The sequence below is a fragment of the Alexandromys fortis genome, unplaced genomic scaffold, assembly GCF_014885135.2.
Source record: "Alexandromys fortis isolate MF-2015 unplaced genomic scaffold, M_Fortis_MF-2015_v1.1 scaffold_103, whole genome shotgun sequence".
Lineage (NCBI taxonomy): Eukaryota > Metazoa > Chordata > Mammalia > Rodentia > Cricetidae > Alexandromys > Alexandromys fortis.
In genome coordinates this window covers 1002828-1025606 of record NW_026067978.1, presented here as the reverse complement: position 1 = coordinate 1025606, position 22779 = coordinate 1002828, and the positions used below count along the sequence as shown (strand labels likewise).

The 22779-nt window shown below is 50.2% G+C and overlaps 1 protein-coding gene and 1 non-coding gene across 3 annotated transcripts in view; both read right to left on the bottom strand.

Moving 5' to 3' along the window:
* Positions 1-20240, bottom strand: part of Vdac1 (voltage dependent anion channel 1) — a 29161-nt gene extending 8921 nt beyond the window's left edge. The window contains exons 1-5 of one of the 2 annotated variants that reach the window (XM_050157799.1): positions 20005-20240; positions 5199-5265; positions 4547-4596; positions 2017-2169; positions 1855-1907 (exon numbers count right to left, since the gene is read on the bottom strand). In XM_050157799.1, the coding sequence (XP_050013756.1) occupies positions 1855-1907; positions 2017-2169; positions 4547-4596; positions 5199-5265 (323 nt within the window). In that variant the 5' untranslated portion in view covers positions 20005-20240. Of the gene's footprint in view, positions 1-1854; positions 1908-2016; positions 2170-4546; positions 4597-5198; positions 5269-20004 lie in introns of both variants that reach the window. The other variant, XM_050157798.1, reaches the window with a different exon arrangement.
* LOC126510993 (small nucleolar RNA SNORA20) lies at positions 6299-6426 on the bottom strand. Its single transcript, XR_007594568.1, has one exon. It is a non-coding gene; the product is annotated as a small nucleolar RNA SNORA20 (small nucleolar RNA).
* Positions 20241-22779: the final 2539 nt, after the last annotated feature.

Here is a 22779-nt window from a genome sequence, read left to right as displayed (position 1 = left end):
ACCCAAGGCTCCTAGGAGGAATGGCCGGCAGTAGGACTAGGGAACAAAGCCTTGAGACGAAGCTCTTCTAAAACAAGAAATACAGATGAGCTCAAAGGGAGATGAGCTCCCCAGAAGCCCAGACATATCAACCTGACAGAGCCTCCAAACTGTCACAACTGAGACGCGAGCCACAGCATGCATGATGTAATGGAACATAACTCACAGAATAAACGTCCATGAATCTATCCTAACGTAAAAACTGATCAAGGACTGGCAAGGTGGCTCAGCAGGTGGAGGTGGTTGCAGCCAAACCTGAGCCGAATCCCTGGGATTAGCATGGAGAAAAACAAACCCAGCAAGTTGTTCCAGTCCCAGGGCATCCGATGCTCTCTCCTAATCTCAACAGGCACCAGGCACACACACGATGCACACACATACATGTAGACAAAACACTCACACACATGAAAATAAATACATCAGCCATTCTTCAAAAATGTCCAGGTCTGCTGGGCGGTGGTGGTGCACGCCTTTAATCCCAGCACTAGGGAGGCATAGACAGGCAATCAAAAAAGGAAGAAAAAAACAGCCCAGAATCACAAAAAATAAAAACACATGCCATGAACTGTGAATATTAAAGATGATGCAGATGGTAAATTTTGTTTTTCATTTATTAGATTTATTTTAATGGAAACTTTTTTCATACAGATGGTAAATTTTATACATGTTTTGCCAAACCAAAAGCCTAAAGCCTGCCAAACAAAAAACCTGCTAAACCAAAAAACAAAGACATGAGATTTAGTAAAAGCCTAGACTCGATCATCAGTGGACAAAACAAGATTCCCCTGATTTAGGAGATTCATCACTCTGAGGAGTGTTGACTATTCTAGAAGGGAAACGTTCTGTCTGGTCCTGTACAGCCTCAGGAGCTAAGGAAGGCCAGCTTGCTCTCTTTGCCCTCTGCCGTGTCAACAACCAACAGGCCTAATCTGTTTCTGGCAGAGATCTTAGTGTCTCAGAAAGCTGGGAGGAGGGCCCTCCACACCTACAAAACAGGCAGCAGTGACCGGAAGCCCCTGCTTCCAAATGCCACTTCTGCCCTTCAGCCTTGGCCACTTTTGTTACTGGCAGCTTTCAATAAAACACATCGACAGGACAGGACGGAAAGCTGCTGCCTGCAGCCAGACATACAATGGGCATCGCGGGATCCAAACGCTGGTCTGAGCCCTCCGCTACCAAGGACAATCCTCAGCCCTGGGGACACAGCTCAGTGGGTGGGGTGCTTACCTGGGAGCACGAACCCGGGCTTTGACCCTTATACCCCCAGAAACTGGATCACACACCCGTGATCCCAGTACTTGGGAGGTGGAAGCAGGAGGATCAGAAGTTCAAGGTTGTCCCTACTTACTTAATAAGTTCAAGGCCAGCTTGGGCTACAGAAGACCCAGTGTCAAAAGGAAAAGGGAAGCTCCTTGGGGCAAACAGCACCCTGACCCAGGCAACCTCGGTCCCCAAATATGCAGAGGAACACACAAAACCATGTGTTAGATAAATGTATTTTCTAATGCTTGCTATAGCAGAGCCCATTAACAGATGGGTATCTGTGTCCTGGCCAAAACACCACCACAGAACTCACAGAATATACAGAGCTCAGACCACAGCAGCCTTACTGTTGTCTCATTAGTTTCTGTTCTTTGATATGGAATCTCACTATAGCCCTGGCTGGCCCTGACCCCTCCCCACCCCCCAGTCTCCTAGTTTAGAGGCTACCTTTAACGTGATGTCACCCTTAACACCAAAATCCTTTGTCATGAAGGACTTCCAAGGCCCACAACATCCTAAAATGTCCTTGTAGGACAAAGGCCAGACCCTTACCCAGTATTAGGTGAGAAGGATGAGTCGAAGGTCAGCTTCAGCCCACGCGCGAGCTGCACGGAAGAGAGAGGTGGTACAGGTTAGCTGAGGGCGCTGTGATGAGAATGGGTGGAGCAAGGATGGGAATGGATGGAGCCAGCACTTCTGGCGGGGAGGCCTTACCTGGTCTTCCACGGTGATCTCGGTACCCAGGGTGTTGTCTGTGTTCCACTTTTCTGTAAACGTCAGGCCATACTCAGTCCATCGATACTTGGTTTCCAGACTGCCGTTCACTTTGGTGGTCTCTGTGTTGGCGGAGCCTGAGCTGGTAAATTCCTTAAAGGAAAGAGAGTCTCAGCCCACAGTCCAGCCTGCCCTCAGTGCCTCCCAGGACCTTATGCAATAGAGAGTCCCCAGCATATCCAACTAGAGCTATTTCTACAGTTCAGTTAGATACTGAAAATACAAAGGACTGGAAGATCCTGCTACCAAAAGGAAGCTTCTGGGGAGTTCTTTGGAAGACAGCTTCCTTCTTCCTCTACGGCCCTTAAAGTCTGCATAAGAAGCCATCCAGCCTCCAGCTGCCTCCAGCCTCAGACAGATAGAGTCACTGAGCGAAAGCTGACACAGCAGAATTCTAAACCCACACTCTTCCTTCCAACAGTCTAAAAACAAGAATGTTCTCTAAATAATAATGAAACATTAAAACCATAGGTGGCACACATCTTTAATCCCAGCACTTGGGAGGCAGAGGCAGGCGGATCTCGGTGAGTTCAAGGCCAGCCTGGTCTACAAATCGAGTTTCAGAACAGCCAGGACCGTTACACAAAGAAACCCTGTCTCAAACGCCCCACACACACAGACAAAAATATAGGTAGAACATGCCTTTAATCAGGTCTACACAATGAGTTCTAGGTCATCCAAGGTCATGTCTCAAAAAACAAAACTAGCTATGTTAAGTTAAAGCCTTCCTTTTTTTTTTTTGTTTAAACAGAAAAAGGGGAAATGATGGAGGAAGGTCATTGGCTAATAAAGAAACTGGCTTGGCACATTTTATTGGTTAGAACATAGGTGGGAGGAGTAAACAAAATAGAATTCTGGGAGGAAGAGGAAGTGAGGTCAGACCCAACAGCTCTGCTCTCTGGAGCAGAGACGCCAGGCTCCGCTCTCCCAGGCAGCTCCGACCCAGGATGGACGTAGGCTAGAATCTTCCCGGTAAGCGCACCTTGGGGTGCTTACATTATTAGAAATGGGCTAGTCCAGGTGCGAGAATTAGCCTAGAAGAGGCTAGATAGAAATGGGCCAAGCAGTCTTTAAATGAATACAATTTGTGTGTTGTTATTTCGGGCATGAGCTAGCAGGCGGCTGGGGTGCTGGGGACGCAGCCCCGCCGCTCCTATTTCAACAGCTGGCGCGCCTTTAATCCCAGTACTCGGGAGGCAGAGGCAGGCAGATCTCTGTGAGTTCGAGGCCAGCCTGGTCTACAAAAGCTAGTTCCAGGACAGGAACCAAAAAGCTATGGAGAAACCCTGTCTCGAAAATAAAAAAAAATAAATAAATAAAAATAAAAACAAAACTAAACCAAAATGAAATAAATAAATAAAAACACACATCAACAGAACTGAAGACAGCTCAGCAGTAAAGAGCACTTACTGCTCTTGTAGAAGATGTGGGTTTTAATCCCAGCACCCACAATGCAGTTGACAGTGACCTATAAAAGTAACCCCAGTTCCAGGGGATGCAATACCCTCTTTTGGCCTCCCCAGGTTCCTTCATACATATGGTACATACAAACTCATGCAGGCACAAACACACGCACACATATGCACACACACACACACACAAATAACTCTTTAAAAAGAAAAAAGCAGCTGAGCAGTGGTGGCACACGCCTTTAGTCCCAGGACAGCCTGGTCCATGGTCCACAGAATGAGTTCCAGGACATCCAGAACTACAGAGAAACTCTGTCTCAAAAAACTTAAAAAAAAAAAAAAAAAAAGAAGAAGAAGAAGGAGAAGAGAAGAAGAAGAAGAAGAAGAAGAAGAAGAAGAAGAAGAAGAAGAAGAAGAAGAAGAAGAAGAAGAAGAAAGGAAGGAGGGGAGGGAGAAAGAGCCAGAAAAAAGAGAGAGGAAGGAAGGAAGGAAGGAAGGAAGGAAGGAAGGAAGGAAGGAAGGAGAGATGGCTCAGTGGTTAAGACACTGGCTGCTCTTCCAGAGGACCCAGCTTCAGTTCCCAGCACCCACATGGCAACTCACAACTGTAACTCCAGTTCTAGGGGATCTAACACCTTCATACCAATGCACATAAAATAAAGTTAAATAAATTATTTTAAAAAAAGAGAGAGAGAAGAGAAAAAGAAAGGCCAATTTTAAAGTAAGAAACATCAAGGAGTAATCAGACTAGAGGTTTAGGTCAATGGTAGAGCATATACGTACAGTGTGTTAGGGCCAGAGTTTGATTTCCTTCCAACACCACAAAATAACTTATAAAAGGGCAACAAACATAAGGGCACTTTACCAGAGGCCACTCTCATTTTCCTATGAATATCAGCAGCTACTACAGTCCCAGACCACCTATCACACAGATAAGATGCCGCACATGCACAAAGGGCGCAATCCAAATAGGCAACTGCTTCCGGCTCAGCCAGTCTGGACACAGCACCCCCTACTGGCCAGAAACAAATATACTGTCCCGTGCAAGCGGAACAACTTACCAATCCATTCTCCGACTTCGTTTTCAAATCAAGTTTTATTAAGCCAAAGCCTAAAAAAGAAAAAAGAAAAAACAACCATAAACAGGTTAACTAACCAAGCCAGAGGGGTTGGAGCTGCAGCTCAGTGGTAGAATGATTGCTAGCAAGCTCAAGGCCCTAGGTTGAATCCCCAGCACTAGAAAAATAAAAACTTGAAGCTAGGACACCTCTGCCTTCCTCCTGGCCAACTGGAGATGCTTACAGAAACTCACTACAGCCCTAAGCGCTGGGGGCACCTGACGCCTGCTGCTGCTTATGGGAAGCCCATGCAACAGGGGCACACTGAGAACGCAGGCCCCACCTGTGCCCATGAAGGGCCGGGGAGAAGGGAGTGGGGGAGATTCCCAGCAGCTGGCAGAGACACAGTCATCAGGGCTGGTAGGCCCGGCAGGCTAAATTTAGAATGTCATTCTTCTACTGGGGCAGACGCAGCGTCAGCTACTTGTCCTGCAATGCCTGAGCCTCGCCACTGGGTGGCGCACAGCCGCAGGAAGCTCATCCTTTTGACTGCACAGCTGGGAACTGACCACCAAGTGTCTCAAACACAGTTTGTAGGTAAAAGGCCCTCCATTACTTCATCCCTCCCGACTCCCTCCCTCCAACCAACACTCACCATAGCCCTTGGTGAAGACATCCCTGGCAGACTTGCCAAGATCAGCATATGTGGGAGGCACAGCCATCTTCTGCCACAATAAAAGAAGCACCAATATGAATGAATGCATTGGTAATTATGGAAATTAGTTTACCACCAGTAAAAGTTATTTGATATAATTAAACAACCAATAAAAACCACCCAGCTCTAAAAGTCCCGGGCATCTTTCCCTGCCGGGTGTGGGTGTGACGTGAGCCGTCTCACCTTTCCTCCGAGGCCAGAACTGCAGGAACTTAGTGATCGACCTGACTTTAGCAGCCCCAGGCCTAAGCACAGACCAGAGCACAGGGAGCGTCAGTCAATATTTGACGATGAATGAACTTTGAAAGACACGTTCCCAGGAGCCAGCAACATTGCTGAACCGCTGAACTCTCGCCAATACGGCATATCTTCTTACAAACACCGGCTGTTTCGGCCGGTGACTGCGCAGAGGGGAACCAGGGTTCCCCACAGCGATCAATGTATTCCACACACAGGGCTCTGATTTCATTCTCTCGACTAGTATCAATGACGTTCACGTGCCTCCTCCAGGCCAGCTTTTCACATCATCTTCACATTCGGGGACCACTTTTACAGTATGACAAGCTAGGTAACTCCTCACATGAAAAGAAACCCAATCACATGCTACAAAAGGGAATCCAGGGCCCCCGGGATGGCTCGGTGGCTCTTTAGCCTTTCCCTACCAAGCCTGGCTACCTGAGTTCAGTCCTTGGGATCCACAGGGCTGAGTTCCCCCAGGAAATTGTTCTTTGACCTCTGCACCCACTACACACCCACACACACATACATGAAACAACTAAATATAATTTTTTTAAACTGTTAAAAAAAAGATTTTTTTTGTTTGTTTTTTGAGGTCCTATCTTTCTTGGAACTCACTCTGTAGACCAGGCTGGCCTCAAACCCAGAGATCCGCCTGTCTCCTGGAGTACTGGGATTGAAGATGGGCACCAGCAACATCCGGCAATTATTTTCATTAGTATTGTTTTAATTAATGAAAACAGTATTAACTGCAAACACCCTTGACTAGATCCTGCTCACATTTAAATATAAGGCACCAAGAACAATGTCTAGACCATGCAGAAGAGAGAAAATACACCTCATCGCAATTTACAATTGCCCGATATTATTTCATCCCATGCGTATAACTGCTCCTGCCACTGAGAGACTAGAGCAGCAAGTAAATGGGAAGAATTTTTTTTTTTTTGGCAAAAATCTCATATAGCATAGGTTACCCCGGAACTCACTATCTCACTATGATCCTTGATATTGTCAGGCTTTCCAGAATCTAGCATCACCTAGGAAACCGACCTCACTGCACCATTCCCAAGACTGAGCTCCCGAGCTGTCTAAACCGAGGAATGGAGCAGAGAACAGCACTCAGCAGCTCCCTGCTTGCTTCCTGGCTGTGACCTGTTGCCAAGACCCTGCTGCCTTGGCCTCCAGCCCCGCACATGGCACGCACACACACGCACACACACACACACACCCCTGCATATGGCATCTCCTGCCCCGTGTACAGCACCCTTGAACACTGAGCCAGGACAAACTGCCACAAGTAGCTTTGGTCAGAGTATTTTTCTCACGGCCTCAGGAAACTAAGTAGCCCTGGATGACCTTGAACTCCCAAACCCCCAGCCTCTGGGATTACAGGAATGTGCTGTCACACCAAGCAAGGCTTTAAACATTTATTGCCCTCCAGTGTGACTTTGGCTTTTAAAAGTTTATTCATTTTTATTTTATGCATTTACCTGCATGTATGTAAATGCACAACACTCATGCCTGGTGCCTGAGGAGGCCAAAAGGGGGAAAGTCAGTAACTATCTGGAACTCCTTAGAAGTGGAGCTACCAATAGTTGCGTCTCCGTGGAAGATGGAACTTCTGTAAGAGCAGCAATATTTGCTGAGCCACTTCTAGCCCCACTGGGCCTTTATTTTTAAAAGCAACTATCAGCCAGGCAGTGGTACTGCACACTTTTAATCCAGCATTTGGAAGGCAGAGGCAGGAGGGTCTCTGAGTTTGAGGCCAGCCTGGCTTACAGAGGGAGTTCTAGAACAGCCAGGGCTACACACTGAGAAACCCTGTCTTGAAAACAAAAACAAAAAACAAAACAAAACAAAAGCCACTATCAAAGTACTATCTGGGGAGCTGAGCCTAGAGCCCAGGGGTAGCATACCCACTAAGCATACATGAGGCCCTAGGTTCCATCAATAGTATCATCAAATTAAAAAACTCTTCTTTTTAGCTTTTCTTTTTTTTAAATGTGTCTGTGGGTGAGTACGCACACATGGGTGCAGGTACCTTAGGAGGCCAGAAGAGGGCGCTGGTTGTTATACATGACTGACTCAAATATTTATTCAGCATCTCAGTGGTCAGGGAAAGAGAGTAACTGTGATGGTCTCTGCTGTAAGGATGACATTATATTCCTGGAAGGTTTTATATCGACAAGCTGTATAGAAAAAATTAAAGTCCTACTCTGGGACAGCGCACACTGTGACTTCTGTCCTAGAAGAGAAGGCACCATGAATGAAAGTCCCATCTCAGCATCATCATCTTCAGTAACCTAAAGAGTGGTTCCACTTTTTTCCCTCTTCCTGAGGCAGGGTCTCATGTAGTTCAGGGTGGCTGGAACTTTCTATTGTAGCAAAGGATAACCTTGAATTTCTAATCCTCTACCCCTGAACTGCTGAGATTACAGGCACACATTACCACACCTCCTTTGTACTTTGCTGGGGTTAAACTTAAGAGTTTTGTGTACACTGGCAGGCACTTTGCCGACTGAGCTAAATTCCCAGGCTGGCTCCTTTCATTTTTAAAATATCGTACACCTAAATTATCAAACTGAATCTGCATATATGCCGCGACACACGTACACCTGGTGTGACACATGGACACACTCACAAACAGGAATATTCTTGTATGTTCCCGGCAAGTGGGAACCCCCTGGGAAAGACTTCAGGTGATCCCAGGAAACAATCGGTCAACTGACCAAAGTCTTCCCTTCAAAGACTACAGAGAGCCCAGAGCAGGGCCAGCAGGAAAAGGCACCTGCCGCCACACCCGACAATCTCAGTGGGGTCCTTGAAACAAGCAGGGTGGAAGGTAGAACCAACTCCCAAAAGTTACCTTGTGACCTCCACATAATAAATCAACCTACCAATAAATAAATAATTACCACTAAAAAAAATTAAAAGACAGCCCACAACCAAACTCAGTGCATACTATAGTAGACCCAACCATGGGCTCCAATGCTGTCTGCAGTCCAGGCTGGACTTCACATGTTCAGAGGCTCTGCTCATCCTGCCCTACTTTCAGCTCTTCTAGAACTGGGGACTCTCCTCTTCCCACCAGCCCCTTCCAGCAGGCACACGTACCCCAGTGGCAGGCAGCAGACTTCACACCCAGGCCTGGAAAAATGGCACACACACCTCAGGCCAGATGGGCCTGACCCTTCCTAAGAAAAGTCAGCAGCATTCAGCCCTGAGCTGGAAGGTAACGCAGCCCAGCAGACTTGCAGAGCATCTCAGCGGAGAGCCCAGAACATTCCCCATCTCTGCCTGGGCTAAGAGCTATCTGTGAAAACACAAACACAGGGATATGGAGAGATGGCTCTTTGTTTAAGAGCACTTTGCTGCTCTTGCAGGGGACCTAGGTTCAATTTCCAGCACCCACATGCTGGCTCACAACTGTCCATAACTCCAGTTCTGGGGGAATCTAACTCACATAGTGCACACACACATGCAGACAAAACATTTATACATATAAAATAAAACAGATTTAAGAAATGAACAAAATAAAGCAAACAAAAAGAGCCATCTGTAGACAGAGCTGTCTCTCCCAACAGAGAGACCAGGCCCGTCTGCAGGATCCAAGGTCTCTAAAATCCACACTCTGACCAGTTTTTAGGATTTCATTTTATATTTGTGTATACACCTGTGTGTGTGTGTGTGTGAATGCGTGTGTGATGTATGCGCCACATGTGCAGAGGTGCCTGCAGAGACCAGAAGACACCCGATCTCTTGGAGCTAGACTTACAGGTGGTTGTGAACTACCCAAAGTGGGAGGTGAGAACCAAACTCAGGTCCAGTGTTAAAACACACCCTTATTCCCAGCACTCAGGAGGCCAACGTGGACTGCAAGTGAGTTCTAGGACAACCAGGGTCACAGAGAAACCGTATTTAAGAAAGAAAGAAAGAAAGAAAGAAAGAAAGAAAGAAAGAAAGAAAGAAAGGAAGGAAGGAAGGAAGGAAGGAAGGAAGGAAGGAAGGAAGGAAGGAAGGAAGGAAGGAAGGAAGGCAAAACATCAGAGCTCTTAACCCTTGAGCCATCTTGATAGTGTGCACACATCTGTGCCTGATTTTTAGTTTTTAATTTTTTGTTTTTTGTTCTTTTGAGTCAGGATCTTATACAGCCCAGGCTAGCCTCAAACTCACTATGTGGACAATGATGTCCTTGAACTTCTCATCTTCCTGTCTCCATCTGAGAGCGCTAGGAGACCAAGCATTTGGGATGTGTGCAGTGTTGGGGCTCTGCATTCTAGGCAAAGCCTCCGCCAATGGGGCTGTGTCTCCAGTCTGTCAGAGGCCAGGTCCTTCCCGCTACTCTTCCCTGACCTCCAGAAAAGTCTGCCCCCAGGGCCACCCTGCAGACAGGCACCTCTGCATCTAGACCAGATCCCACCTTGAGTAAACGGCAGAGCGCAGAGCGTGCTCACTATTTAGTGTTCCCCAAATGCGTCTTTTGACACGAATCCCAAGCCCAGCATGGAAAGCCACCTGCTAAGAAAGAAAAAAAAAAAAAAAAAAAAAAAAAACCACAGCGGGGCCAGGGGGGGGGGTGGGGGGGGGGGGGGGGGGGGGGGGGGGGGGGGGGGGGGGGGGGGGGGGGGGGGGGGGGGGGGGGGGGGGGCAAGCTCTACGGGGTCCCCTCTGACTATTCTACCATGCTGCCTTTATTTGGCACCTGCTGCATGTAAGTGAACTTGCAGCACACAAAAACAGTCCTAGCTGCCAAGCTTTACGTCAGCCACTGAGGATACCAGCTTCCCCACTTGCAAGTCAACACCCTTTCCTAAGTCCCTTGAACAGAGAGGGGAACATAATGTCCCCAAGTCTAGGCCTTTAAGACAAGGTGACAGGCTTGTCCACATCCAGCCTGGAAGGTGTGCCTTCCACCTTTTGGGGAAAGGGGAATATATACAGGAGAGTCAAATTTTCTCTTGGGCCAGAGGCAACACCCCTCTGAGCATCATCAAATGCCCCCTGCTGCTAGGTTTTAGTGGCTTCCCCTTCTGCCCCCCCCCCCCAGGCACCCATGCCCCATCCTGTGATGCATTTATCCAGCAGGATTAAGGGCAGCCTGAGACAAGAGGAGGGTTCTGCCTCTCCAGAGCAGCGCAATCTCCCGACAAAAATAAACAACACCCATAAGACACCCATTTGTCTCAGAACTCACTCAGAAATGCCTCCCTGGTGGGAACAAAGTGCAGGCTCCTCAGGCCGAGAGCGAGGGCTAGAAAGGGCTGCAGCCTCTCACTCTCTTAACCCTGCCTGGAGGTAGAAGCCAGCCCAGGCCCCTCCGAGGCCTTCCTCCCACCGGAAGGTCAGTCATCAGGCACTGTGGGTACACAGCTGTCTCCACAGAACAGCCCCTCTGCAGCATCACCCACACCCCTTCTGAAGCCAGCCCTGAGCATGAAGCAGAGCAGCCCAACACAGGCCAGGCAGCCAGCCCCGCAAACAGTCAGACAGTCAGCCCCACACAGTCAGTCAGCCCTGCACACAGTCAGTCAGTCAATCCCACACAGTCAGTCAGTCAACCCTGCACACAGTCAGACAGTCAATCCCACACAGGCAGTCAATCCCACACAGTCAGTCAGCCAGCCCCACAGTCAGTCAGCCCCGCACACAGTCAGTCAACCCCGCACACAGTCAGACAGTCAATCCCACACAGTCAGTCAGTCAACACTGCACACAGTCAGACAGTCAATCCCACACAGGCAGTCAACCCCGCACACAGTCAGAAGGCATCCTGAAAAGACTACAGCTCTGCCTGGGTGTTGGAACCTAGGAACAGCCTGGGGGCTTCATGCCAGTAAGAGGTAAGAACACAGCAGGTTGGGTAGGGCCTGTCAAAGCAGACCAGCAAATGACAAGCGGCAGAGCTCCCTGCCTCCCCTCCAGTCTGCCAGCCTACCAACCCAAGTCTTCCCTGGCCGACCTTGAACAAATGAAGCCAACCCCTCCAGCCTAAGGAATGGATACCCAGCCATACTGGAAGCTCTGAGGGAAAGGATTGTATATCACCTAGCAGTCTACACAACACACTTACATAACCCCCATCGTTGGGGCCTGGGGGGGGTGGGGTGGGGGGAACCGGCAACATCTTCCTGACTCATCAACTACACGCGAGTGACAGCTGCTCAGCCACCACGCTCTCACCCTCCCCTCCTCCTCCCACACCCTGAACTCAAGGCTCCTCAGAGCCTCAAGCATCTGTTTGTCCGAATGTGTCTACAGATGTCAAGGCCTGGCATATAATGGGCATTAGTGAGCAAACACGCAATGGGTGGTGCATGTGATATTTTTAATTACATGTACTTAGTGAGCCTGTGTGGGCCATGGTGCACCTGTGGTGGTCAGAGGGCAACCTGCAGTTCTAAGTTCTCGTCTTCCACCACGTAAATTCTGGGGCCCGAACTCGGGTCTTCAGCCCTGGCAGCAAGAGCCTTTACCTTTAGTGAGCCATCTCATCAGCCCTACCAAAGTGGTATTGCAGGTTGCGTTTTCTGAGTGCTTTTTGCCGCAGCAGCCTCAGAGAGCTTCAGAGGGGTGGGATGAGACTCAGCTGGGAGAGTGTTGGCCTAGTATTAGCACAAGGCCCGGAGCACTATCCCCAGCAGTGCAGAAACCAGGCTTGGTAGCACAGGACTAAAATCCCAGCCCTGGGGAGGTAGAGGCAGAAGGAACAGAAGAGATTCAAGGTCAGCGTTGGCTACAGAGTGAGTTCAAAACCAGCCTAAACCACATAAGACCCTGTTTCAAAAATGGAGGGGAGGAGAGGCTGGAGAGATGGTTCAGAGGTTAAAAGTACTGAGGGGAGGAGAGGCTGGAGAGATGGTTCAGAGGTTAAAAGTACTCGCTGGGTCTTTCAGAGGACCTGGTTTTGAGCCCCAACTCCCACACGGGGCTCACAGCTATCTACAATACTAGACTTCTGTGGACACATGATACACACACACGCCCAAAAGCAAAGCGCTCGCACACAGAAAATTTAAGGAAGAAGGGCAGAGAATAAAAGGGGCGGGGAGGGAGCGGGTGGGGAGCTCGGGATGAACCAGGGCTATTAGGCCCACTGCGCTTAGTAAAGAGTATCATTGTAACAAAAGGAGGAAAGTAGAAACTCTGTCTGACAATAGGAACAAGAAAATTACAATGTAACCAGGAAGTAGGCACTTCCCACGCAAGGCAGCTGCGGAGCCAGAGTAGACTAGACCGGGAGACCCCCAGAGCAGGAACCTCTCTAGGGAAGAGGGGAGCCCAGGCTGAGGGACCCAGTACCCTCAGAGTTTACTGCTTCAGGTCTCAACACTAGGCACGGGTTTCATTCCAGGAGCCACTGCAGAGTGACAACCCCAAGACTGGCAAAATGCCAATGCTGAGATCCAGGAAACAGGGTGTGGATACAGTCCCTTCGAGGGCAATAAAGGGACAATGAACTCAGCCTTAATCTTACTCCTAGGAACACACCCCACTGTAGTGTTCTGGGCACCCAAAAACTATGTGCACTGCCTAACCACACCAAACCTAGAGGTGAAGTTACCAACATGCTCGTCATTAGGAAAATGAACCAAGAGCAGGGTACTAACAGAAGACTAAGGACTACCAAATAGTCATTGTAACAATGAGGTGGGGTGGATGTGGAGGCAGAAGCCCAAAATTCCAGCGCTGGACAGGAAGCAGAGGGATCAAAAGTTCAAGGTCATCTGACTGTGTAAGGAATTTGAGAAACCTGAGTTAGGAGACTGTCTGGAAACAATAGAAATAGTGGTAGATTTGTATGTGAGAACAGAGAACACAGCTGAATGAAGAGAAATCCAAGCTGGGTGTGGTTTAAAGCTGGGTGCAGGCAGATCTCTGTGTTCAAGGACAGCCTCTGGTCGGCATAGTGAGTTCAGGATAGTCAGAGCTGCATAGTGAAACATTATCTCAAAAAAGAAAACGGTGCACCGCAGGAAATTTCTAACTCCTCGTCATTAATGTAAGGTCCTTTTACATGCGCCTCTTTACACATTTGCCAACTTGTGAGCGAGCGGAAGGGAACAGGAAAGATGGGTCCCATGAACAGGATGGCTGCCTCGGGGAGGAACAGGGAGTCAGGAAGGTAGATATGAGGGTCAGATGTGGTTTACATTTTTCATTCAACCTCATTATTTACATATCGTGAAGAGCGGAAGATACCGGAAGTCAGCAATGTTCCAACATGTCACGACAGTCAAGATGCCAGAGGGCTAGAGGAAAGGCAAAGAGGCCAAGAGCACTGTCTGTTCTTCACAGGACCTGGGCTGGGTTTCCAGCACCCACATGGTGGCTTACAACCATCAATAAAACCAGCTCCAGGGCTCCTGGGCCCTCTTCTGGCTTCTTGGGAACTGCACACACATAGCGCACATATAGAATATAAAATAAAAAAATAAATCTTTGTGTGTGTATTGAGACAGGGTTTGTCTGTAGCTTTGGAGCCCGTCCTGGAACTTGCTCTGCAGACCAGGCTGGCCTTGAACTTACAGAGATCTGCTTGTCTCTGTTTCTGTCTAAGTGCTGGGATTAAAAGCATGAACCACCACCACTTGGCTTAGAGAAGAGACTGGAGAGATGGCTGGTTGGTTAAAAGCAATGGCCACTTTTCCAGAGGACCTGGGTTCAATTCCCAGCACCCACATGGTAGCTTAAAACTGTCTGTAACTCCAATTCCAGGAGATCCAATGCCCTTTGGGGACACCAGGTATACAAATGGTGCACATACATACATACATACATACAGTCAAAACACCCATTGATATAAAATAAAGTTTTAAGATGCTGGAAGGAAAAGAGCTATATAGATAGTGTCCATATCGGTTCTAAGAACCAACTAAAACTCGAGACAGTAGCCCTATCACTGGGCAAGGCCTATAGGGGCACATTCCATTCCCAAGGGACCACCAAAATCTGAGCCACTCTGTCCAGGAGGCAAGAGCAGGGCAGAACTCCTTAACTCCAGTGTATGTGAGAATTGCCAGGGCAAACTGCCTGGGAGCAGGCAGCAATGCTCTACAAAAAAGACAAGACTCATTCTTCACTATGTACCCACCAGAACCCCAAAACTGACATAGGCTCTGCCTGTGGGTGTCACAGGCATCGGGGTGACTGTGGATATCACACCCAGTCAGGAAATAAAGTCTTCTGAATGCTGATAACACCCGTAGAGAGCTCAGACCTCCATGTCTAAAAGCCAGGGGGAAACAGGACAACTTCCCAAAGAACAGGAGCCACCCTGCTACAGCATCTCCCAGACCATCCAGGTAGCTATAGGTGATTGTGGAAGGACATCAGGAAGGCAGAGGAGCCCCCAGGTATGAAAAGACCCACAGCCACACCCTTTCTCGGGTACCCTAAATCCCAGTCCCATTTTTGCAAATGACTTCCCCACTATACGCAGGGATAACCAACAATAGTGTGCTAGATACTGTCAGGAGCCAAACCAACACAGAGACCAAACTCCCCCATCACCATCCAGGAGTCCCCTCTGAAGGAGAGAATCATGGGACAACTTTTGGCTCTGCTGTTTCTCCAACAGTTTTAGGTGATATGCCAGAGCAGAAATGGACCCAAGCGGTATCAGGGGATGGAGAGATGGCTCGGCAGTTAAGTGCACTGGCTGCTTTTGCAGAGGGCCACAGTTTGGTTCTCACCACCCACGTAGGGGCTCACAACCACCTGTAACTCCAGTTTAAGGGGATCGGATGCTCTCTTCTGGACGCAGATGAATGTGGTGTGCTAACATATGATCAGGGAGAACACTCACACACACAAAGTGAAAAATAAAAGAGGCCAGGTTCAATTACAGCAAAACCAGCTACCTATCCCCAGCCATTGGGACCGAGGTGGGGTATGGGGAAGGCAGTGGAAGGCAGGCTCAGCTCGGGAGTCCCCACACATACAACAGACAGACATAAACATAAACACACACACACCAGCACAGCACTGTCTTTGCAAGCAAAGGCAGTCCAGGGAACAGTCACTGGTCACTGGATCCAGAGCTGGCAAGGCACTGGCCCTTGCTCTGGAAGCAAGCTATGTTCCCAAAGCAGCTGCCCTCCCTCCCCCCTCCACAGAGTCTCACAGGGGGCAGCCTGGCTTTCCAGGCGTTGCTTCTATTTTAAAACACTCTGGAAGCTGGGACACCACAGCAGCACAGTCTTCCAAAAGGCTTGGGAGAATACAGCTGACTCAGGGCAGCCTGCCTACCCACTCAGCCACCCGTGAAGAGGGGAAGGCTAATGCAGGCAGCCCCCACTTTAGGGTCGAAGGTCTAGCCACAGGCACCTCAAGAGCCCTGACAGGCCCATGGGGGTTGACACAGACAGTTCTTTAAGCACTCAGCCTTGGGAATCAATAGCATCTGGACCCACATCCTACTCCCCTTTCTAGGTAAAAGACCCCAGGTTAGTCAGTCTCTTTGACCCCATTTTTCATCAATATAAAGCACTTAATACTGTGGCTAGTACACACAGCAGGCATGAAACAAACACAGCTAGAATTCTATCAAGATGATAGATGATAAGTCAAATTATTGGTTAATGAGCAGATGGATAGTGTTTTTGTTTGTTTGGTTGGTTGGTTGGTTGGTTTTGGTTTTGGTTTTTCTGTGTAGCCCTGGCAGTCCTGGAACTCACTCTGTAGATCAGGCTAGCCTCGAATTCACAGAGACCTGCCTGCCTCTGCCTCCCAATCTGCCTCTGTCTCTGCCTTTAATCCCAAGTGATGGGATTAAAGTTGTAAACCATCACTGCCCAGTTTATTTTTGTTGGAGACAAGGTATAAAGTAGCCCATCAGTGAGTCTCAAACTCATTAGGTCACCATGAATAACCTTGAACTTGATCCTTGTGCCTCTACCTCTACCAGAGTGTACACCCCATCAGACTGACTTTCTACAGTGCTGGAGATGGGACCCAAGGCTTCCTGCATGCCGGACAAGCATTCTACTGCGCTCCATGCCCACCCAATAGCTTCTGTTGCTGTATCTGTGGCCAGGGATCTCACCAAGCCCTTGTTTTGCACATTCACTATTATAATAATGGTTTCTGAGCATCTTGTCAAAGACTCACCCTGACCCACAGGGTCTAGAGTCCACCTTGTCCATAAAGAGGACTTGTTCGGCTGGATGCTGTCTGGCCAGGCCCTGGAAGAACACCTCCCATGTCATCCCAGGGAAAACCAGCCCTTCTAAGACTCAGCTCTAAGGTCCTTGCTGGAAACAGGCCTGATTCATCTGGGCACTGTCCACTGCAGATGGCCAACACCAGCTACATATCTCTCCCCCTGTTCCCGACCAGACGGTGATTTCTACTGTACAAACTCACACCTACGAGCTCCTCACAGCACAGCAGCAGTGCAGCGTGGGGGTAAGAGCAGAGAACTACCCTGTGCCAGCCGCCAAGGATACACAGTGGGGTCACAGAATGGTCAACAGCGACAATCACACTTCTACAGCTGGCCCCGGTGTGATGGAACACGGCTACAATCCCAAAACTCAGGCGGAGACAGGAAGATGGGAAAGCTGTCCTCCGGCCTCCACACGGGCTGCCACCTCCAAACAAATAACTTTTTTAAAAACAAAAGCAGAAAAAAGAAAAAAAAAAAAAAAACACAACGAAACAACTAAACAAAAAAAAAAAAAAAAAAAAAACCTCTATAACAGAAAAAACTAAGACATAGGAAAGTTACTTAACCTGAGCTAGACCCTGTGCCTCTTGTCAGTCCAGTCAGTGTTGAGAGCCCAGGCTGCCCTCTGGAGTTTTTTTCTTTCTCAGCTCTAGGTAAAGTGCTTAGATCCCGTGACTAACAGTGAAATGGAGGTCCGTGCCCAGGCACAGCTGAGCATGTTCCCAACCTCCTTTCTTGATGACTACCACGGGAACCTGGGGAAAGCACAAAGCTACAGACCACAACCTTTCTGGAATCCTGTGGGGGGTTGACCTCCTGGCTTTGGCAGTTCTCGGCCAGTGTCCCTAGGTCACTACCACCGGAGGTGTCCCTCATACCGTGGGAAATTTCTTTAAGAGTAAAGGGCCTCCGATCACCTTGACGATGGGGAGTGGGGAGGGGGTGGGGTTACCACCATCTCAAGAGTCCAGAGTCTACACCTGCCTCTGGTCCAGCATGAGTACTCTGTGGTCCCAAACAGCCCATCTAAAGCCTTATTCTAGAGATTAGAAAAAAAGCAATCACCTGGCAGTACCCACTGCTACAGCGGGGGGGAAGGGGTGGGCACCTTACTCGAAGCCACAGGATAGTGGGCACCACCCCACACAGACACACCTGTCAGAAAGGGAAAGTGCATCAGGCCTAAGACCTTGGCCAGAATCCCATTCACCCGCGTCACTCTAGCTCCAAGCCTAGAAACACCCGTCTGACAAGTCCCCACAAGAGCTGGGAAGTTGTGGAACGTTAGAGGAGTTGGTTCTCATCTCTCATGGCTACCGCTGTAGGTGAATATGTGCCCTATAGCTCTTTAAACGTTGGTGACTCTGCAGAGGCCAGGATAGCTTCCGGAAGTGAGTGAGATGCCCCTGTCTCCTAATGGGTGTTCAAGAGTCCACAGTTGAATGTGGGCCTACCATGTGCCACTTGCTGGGGTAGTGAAGGGTGGCACATGGTAGGTCCACATTCTTTTTTTTTTTTAGTGAAAAAAAAAATGGAGAGATGGCTGGGGGGTTAAGAGTGCATACTGCTCTCTTGCCGAGGTCCCAGGTTTGATTCCCAGACCCACATAGGGCGGTTCACAACTGCCTATAACTCCGATTCAGGAGATCCATTACCCTCTTCCTGAACTCTGAGGGCCCCTGCATGCATACACACAAATTCACATAGGCACAGACACGTACATTTAAATAGACACTTTTAAAAATGAAATTTAGTCCCACAGACCTTTCTTACCCACCTACTGTGGGCCAAGTGGTTCCACCCAAGATCTTGAAGACAAAGCTGCCTGGGTAAAGAAGCCCTTCACCCATCTCTCTGGTCAAGGGGAGGGGGCTTTAGGCGGCACAGGACTGGGCTAAGCCCAGATCCTTCCTGCAAGCCAGCTGGGTCTGCAGTCTGACCTGATGCTCTCTACCTGACAGCTGACAGTGTTTCATAAATTATCCTCCAGTTACTCAATACCTGGCGGTGCACAAATGCTTGTTACTAACATCGTATCAATGGCATTAAAATAACAGAACTAGACTTGAGTTCCTTCCAGGACACAAGTGAAACAAATGGTCTGGTGGGCAGGGTGCCGGGGTGAATTCAGTCCTCCTCAAAAAGCTCCTAAGAGGGGGCTGGAGAAATGGCTCAGAGGTTAAGAGCATTGCCTGCTCTACCAAAGGTCCTGAGTTCAATTCCCAGCAACCACATGGTGGCTCACAACCATCTGTAATGGGGTCTGGTGCTCTCTTCTGGCCAGCAGGCATACACACAGACAGAACATTGTAGACATAATAAATAAACAAATAAATAAATAAATAAATAAATATTTAAAAAAAAAAAACTCCTAAGATAAGTGTCAAAGTTTCTAAGGTGTCCTTCTGCATGCCTAAAGGCTTCTTGTTAATCGGATCATTTTATTCTTTCCCCCAAACTCAATGAAGTATATATAATTGTTCCTAATTCGCAGATGAAAAAAAAAACTGAAGTTTGAAATCTTCCTACCAGTGTGACCTTGGACAAACCACGCAGAGTTGTGGGCCTCCAATCAGATGTCAGGCCCTGAAAACAGTTTCCCGAATGCACAGTCGCATTTGACGACCCAGAACAAGGAATCCATCCCTAAGGCCAAGAAGGCCAAGGCATACGGCTCCCCTTGGGGTCTTGCCTCCAGTCTAGGCCCAGGTTCTAGTCCCTGATGCCTAAGTCCACCCAGAACAGCCTGTTCCGTCCGGAAGGCAGTGGCGTGCGCGGGAGGGACCCAGCGCCACCTACACCGGGTGTGGGCCGACCAGGGCGTGTAGGGGCCAGGGGCACCAGGGTATGGCCATGCCTGGAGTTCGTCCTCTCGGCGGAGGAAGCTGGGTCTGCACAGACTCTCGGGGATGGCGGGGAAGAGCTTGGGCTGAGGAAGGGTCTCTCTTCCAGATCCACGCCGAAAGATCTAGAGCCAGAGGGCGCAGCCGGGGAAGGTCACCTACACCGAGGCCCGCCGGGCCTGCACGCGGCTGCCCTTGCCCTTCCGCCCGTCTGTCCAGATCGCCCCTCTCTCCCAACTGCAGATGTTTTGCATGCTCTGACTCGGATCTCTCCCTCCGGAGATCCGCTCGGCGCCCGCCCTCCAGGCCTCCTCTACCCGCCCGCTGACCCTCCAGGCCCGCGATGATCCTCCCTGGTTCACCCTTCCCTGGGCCCTTCCCCTAGGCCCTGCGCCCTCGCCCGATCGTCCCTCGATCGCCTCCCTCGAGATTCCCCAGGAGCGCTGCCCGAGGCCCCCAGGGACTCAGGCATTGCCCGGGCCCTCTCTGCTGCGCCTACCTCGGAGGTGGTGACGGCGGGAGCAGCGACAGCTACGGCGGGGGCTGCGGCGAGGAGGCAGCGAGCGCAGGGAGCGGGCCGAGGGAGGAGCGGCGCGGATCACGGCGGCGCAGACACGCCCCAGCTCTGCGCGCCCGGCCCCGAAGCTCCACCCCCGGATCCACCTCGGACAGCGCCCAGATCTGTCCCGGGGTCTTTCTCCCACCCCTCGCGCAATGCTCTGACCCTCAGTGGCTCTGTGACCGTGTGCGACAGCGCGTAAAAGCCTGCGTGCACCCGGGCACGGAGCGATAGGGAAGCGTGGGGCTGACGTGCGTGAGGTGTGTGCGTGCGCGGGGACACGCGGGTCACTGCTAGAGCCTCCAGGCTGCTGGAGGCATTTGGGAAGACGGGGGAGGGGAGCTTCCGGTACACTGAGCGGTGGCCTGGGGACCTCAGCGGATAGGGGCGCCGGAGTCTTGTGGCTCCTTGCGCAGCCTCGAGACTGCGAGTCATCCCGAGGCCCAGTGGGGACACTGGGGCTCCGGAGGTGGCACTGCATAGGGCAGAGCGGCTACTGTCTTGCGTTCCGACCTCGCTACACCAGGTTTCCGGAGCCTGCGACACGCCCGCGTGCGTCAACGAGTGATTTGCGAATTAAACTCCCCTGACAGCCGGCTCTGCCCTGCAAATTTGAGTGCTATTTTCCCTCGTGGCGAAGCCGCTAGCCGCCATTTCCCAAGCAATTGAGAAACTAGAAAAGGCAAAGTGAGTTTGGGGGGACTCCTTGCCGAATCTCACTGCGTGGAGAGGTCACGCGGGTTCTGGATGTCTGCCCTCCTGCAGTGTGGCGCGGATCGTCACTTTCTCCCAGCCTGGTATCAGCACATGGTCTCCTTCCCTAGAGTGGCTCTCAGCGTTCCGTGCCAAACCAAATCAAAACAAGCTTGGAGAATCTGTGTAATCTCGGGTGAATGAGGATCTCACACCCTTTTCCTGCAACTAGCAGACGTCCTAGGAGAATCCAGGCATTTGGGGTCCAGCGAAGAAAGCGCCAGTTGGTTGGTTGCTCACAGCCAGTGGTGGCTGAATAAGGCAGCTGGGACACTGGCGGCCGCTCTGGGTTTAAAATGCTGTTCCAGTGGGCTGAAAGAAGGGAACTGATGTGTGTGTGTGTGTGTGTGTGTGTGTGTGTGTGTGTGTGTGTGCGCGCGTGCGCGCGCCTGGGGACAGACAGACATAGAGTTCAGTGGTACAGAGCTTGGAAGAACCCGAGTTCAAGCCACAGTTTTTCTATAACTTCCCAAGTCTGCAGGTCTACCTGAGAACAAAGACCAACCCACTCCCAGAGTAAGGCAAGCCTAGGTAAGCTGCTGAGTCACCGGGGAGCAAGCAAGGTGAGACAGAGTCCGAAGAACAAGACCGAGAGTCAGGGAAGACTTGTCTCCAAGAGTCTTACATTTGGCCCTGGGCTCTGATGCCCAGTTGTGGGGCAAAAAGCCAATGCTCAAGGTCCTCCTCGCCCTCCAAGTACCAGCCCAGCATCCCTTTCAGGTCCCCCAGCCTGGAGAGCTCTAGTGGCCTCCCCTGTCCTCCCCAGCTGCCCCAGGTAGAATTTGAAATCACCAAGACAGCTTCCAGGCAGCTTTTGGCTGTGTGGCCATGGGCACAAAGTCTGGCTGCTCAGAGCCTCAATTTGGGAATGTTGGTGTTAGCTTAAAATGAAGTGCATGGGGCAGGGGATGAGGCAGACTAAGACTCAGTGAATGGTTTGTGTCGCTTTTCCTGGAGAGGATAAACAGCTACTTACTGCTGGCCAACTAAAGCGTTCCACCCAGAGTCTCCCTTGGCAAACCAAGGAAGGTGTGAAGGCATTTACAAGGTGACTCAAGGTAGCTGAGAAACCCAGCCCAGCATAGCTCCCAGCCCCCAAAGCCGCATGTGTCCCTGGAACAGTGCACAGCTAGCAGGCTGTTCAACCCGAGTCTCCAGCGACTGTTGGCTATCTAGATAGGGATCCCACGAGTCTGATAACTGAACTTCCCACGCCTCGGATCTTTCAACAGTTTCCTGGTTTTTTATTTTACTTTCTGGTGCTGGGAAGGGAACCTAGGACCTGGAGCTTGCTAGGCTGCATCCTGCCCCTTATGTATCTCTTTCCTTCCAGAAGGGAATGTTTCTATCCCAAGGAATTAGCTGCACACGAAAGGTAAAGAAAATCAGCTGGGATAGGGAGTAAGCCCTTGGGGTTGGGTTCTAACCGCACTGGAAGGGTGACTCATTGATCCTTCCCAGTCACAGCTTTTAGGGGGAGGTAGCAGCAGGTCCCCTCCTCTCCCAGCCTGCCTAAGCTGATTGGGCAGGGACAGAAAACCTGACCAAACCCCGACCAATAGGGTTCTTCTTTGCAAATTTGAACTAAGAAAAATCAGCGTTAGAGAGAACCGAGGGGGATGGTCCTGGAGTCGGCAAACTCCTCCGCAAGCTTTGCCTCTCTGTCCGCCCTGAAAAGCAAGCAAAGCACTGTGGGATTGCAAGAAGCTTCGGACCCATTTCCTCATGTACCCACCCCCAAAGCTAGTCAATTCCGTGTGAATCCAGAGAGGTCTTGCTGACTTGTGGGGACATGCCAGTCCTACCATAGTTTCTCTGGGGATAAACGACCCAGTATCACTTCCAGAGTGTGTGCTTCTTTGGAGGAGGCAGTGTCACGTGACAGAGCCCTGCTCTCCCCTGGCTCCGAGGAGGAACCAGTGAGACCCTGGAGGAGATCTCTAGCTGTGGAAACTGACGTTC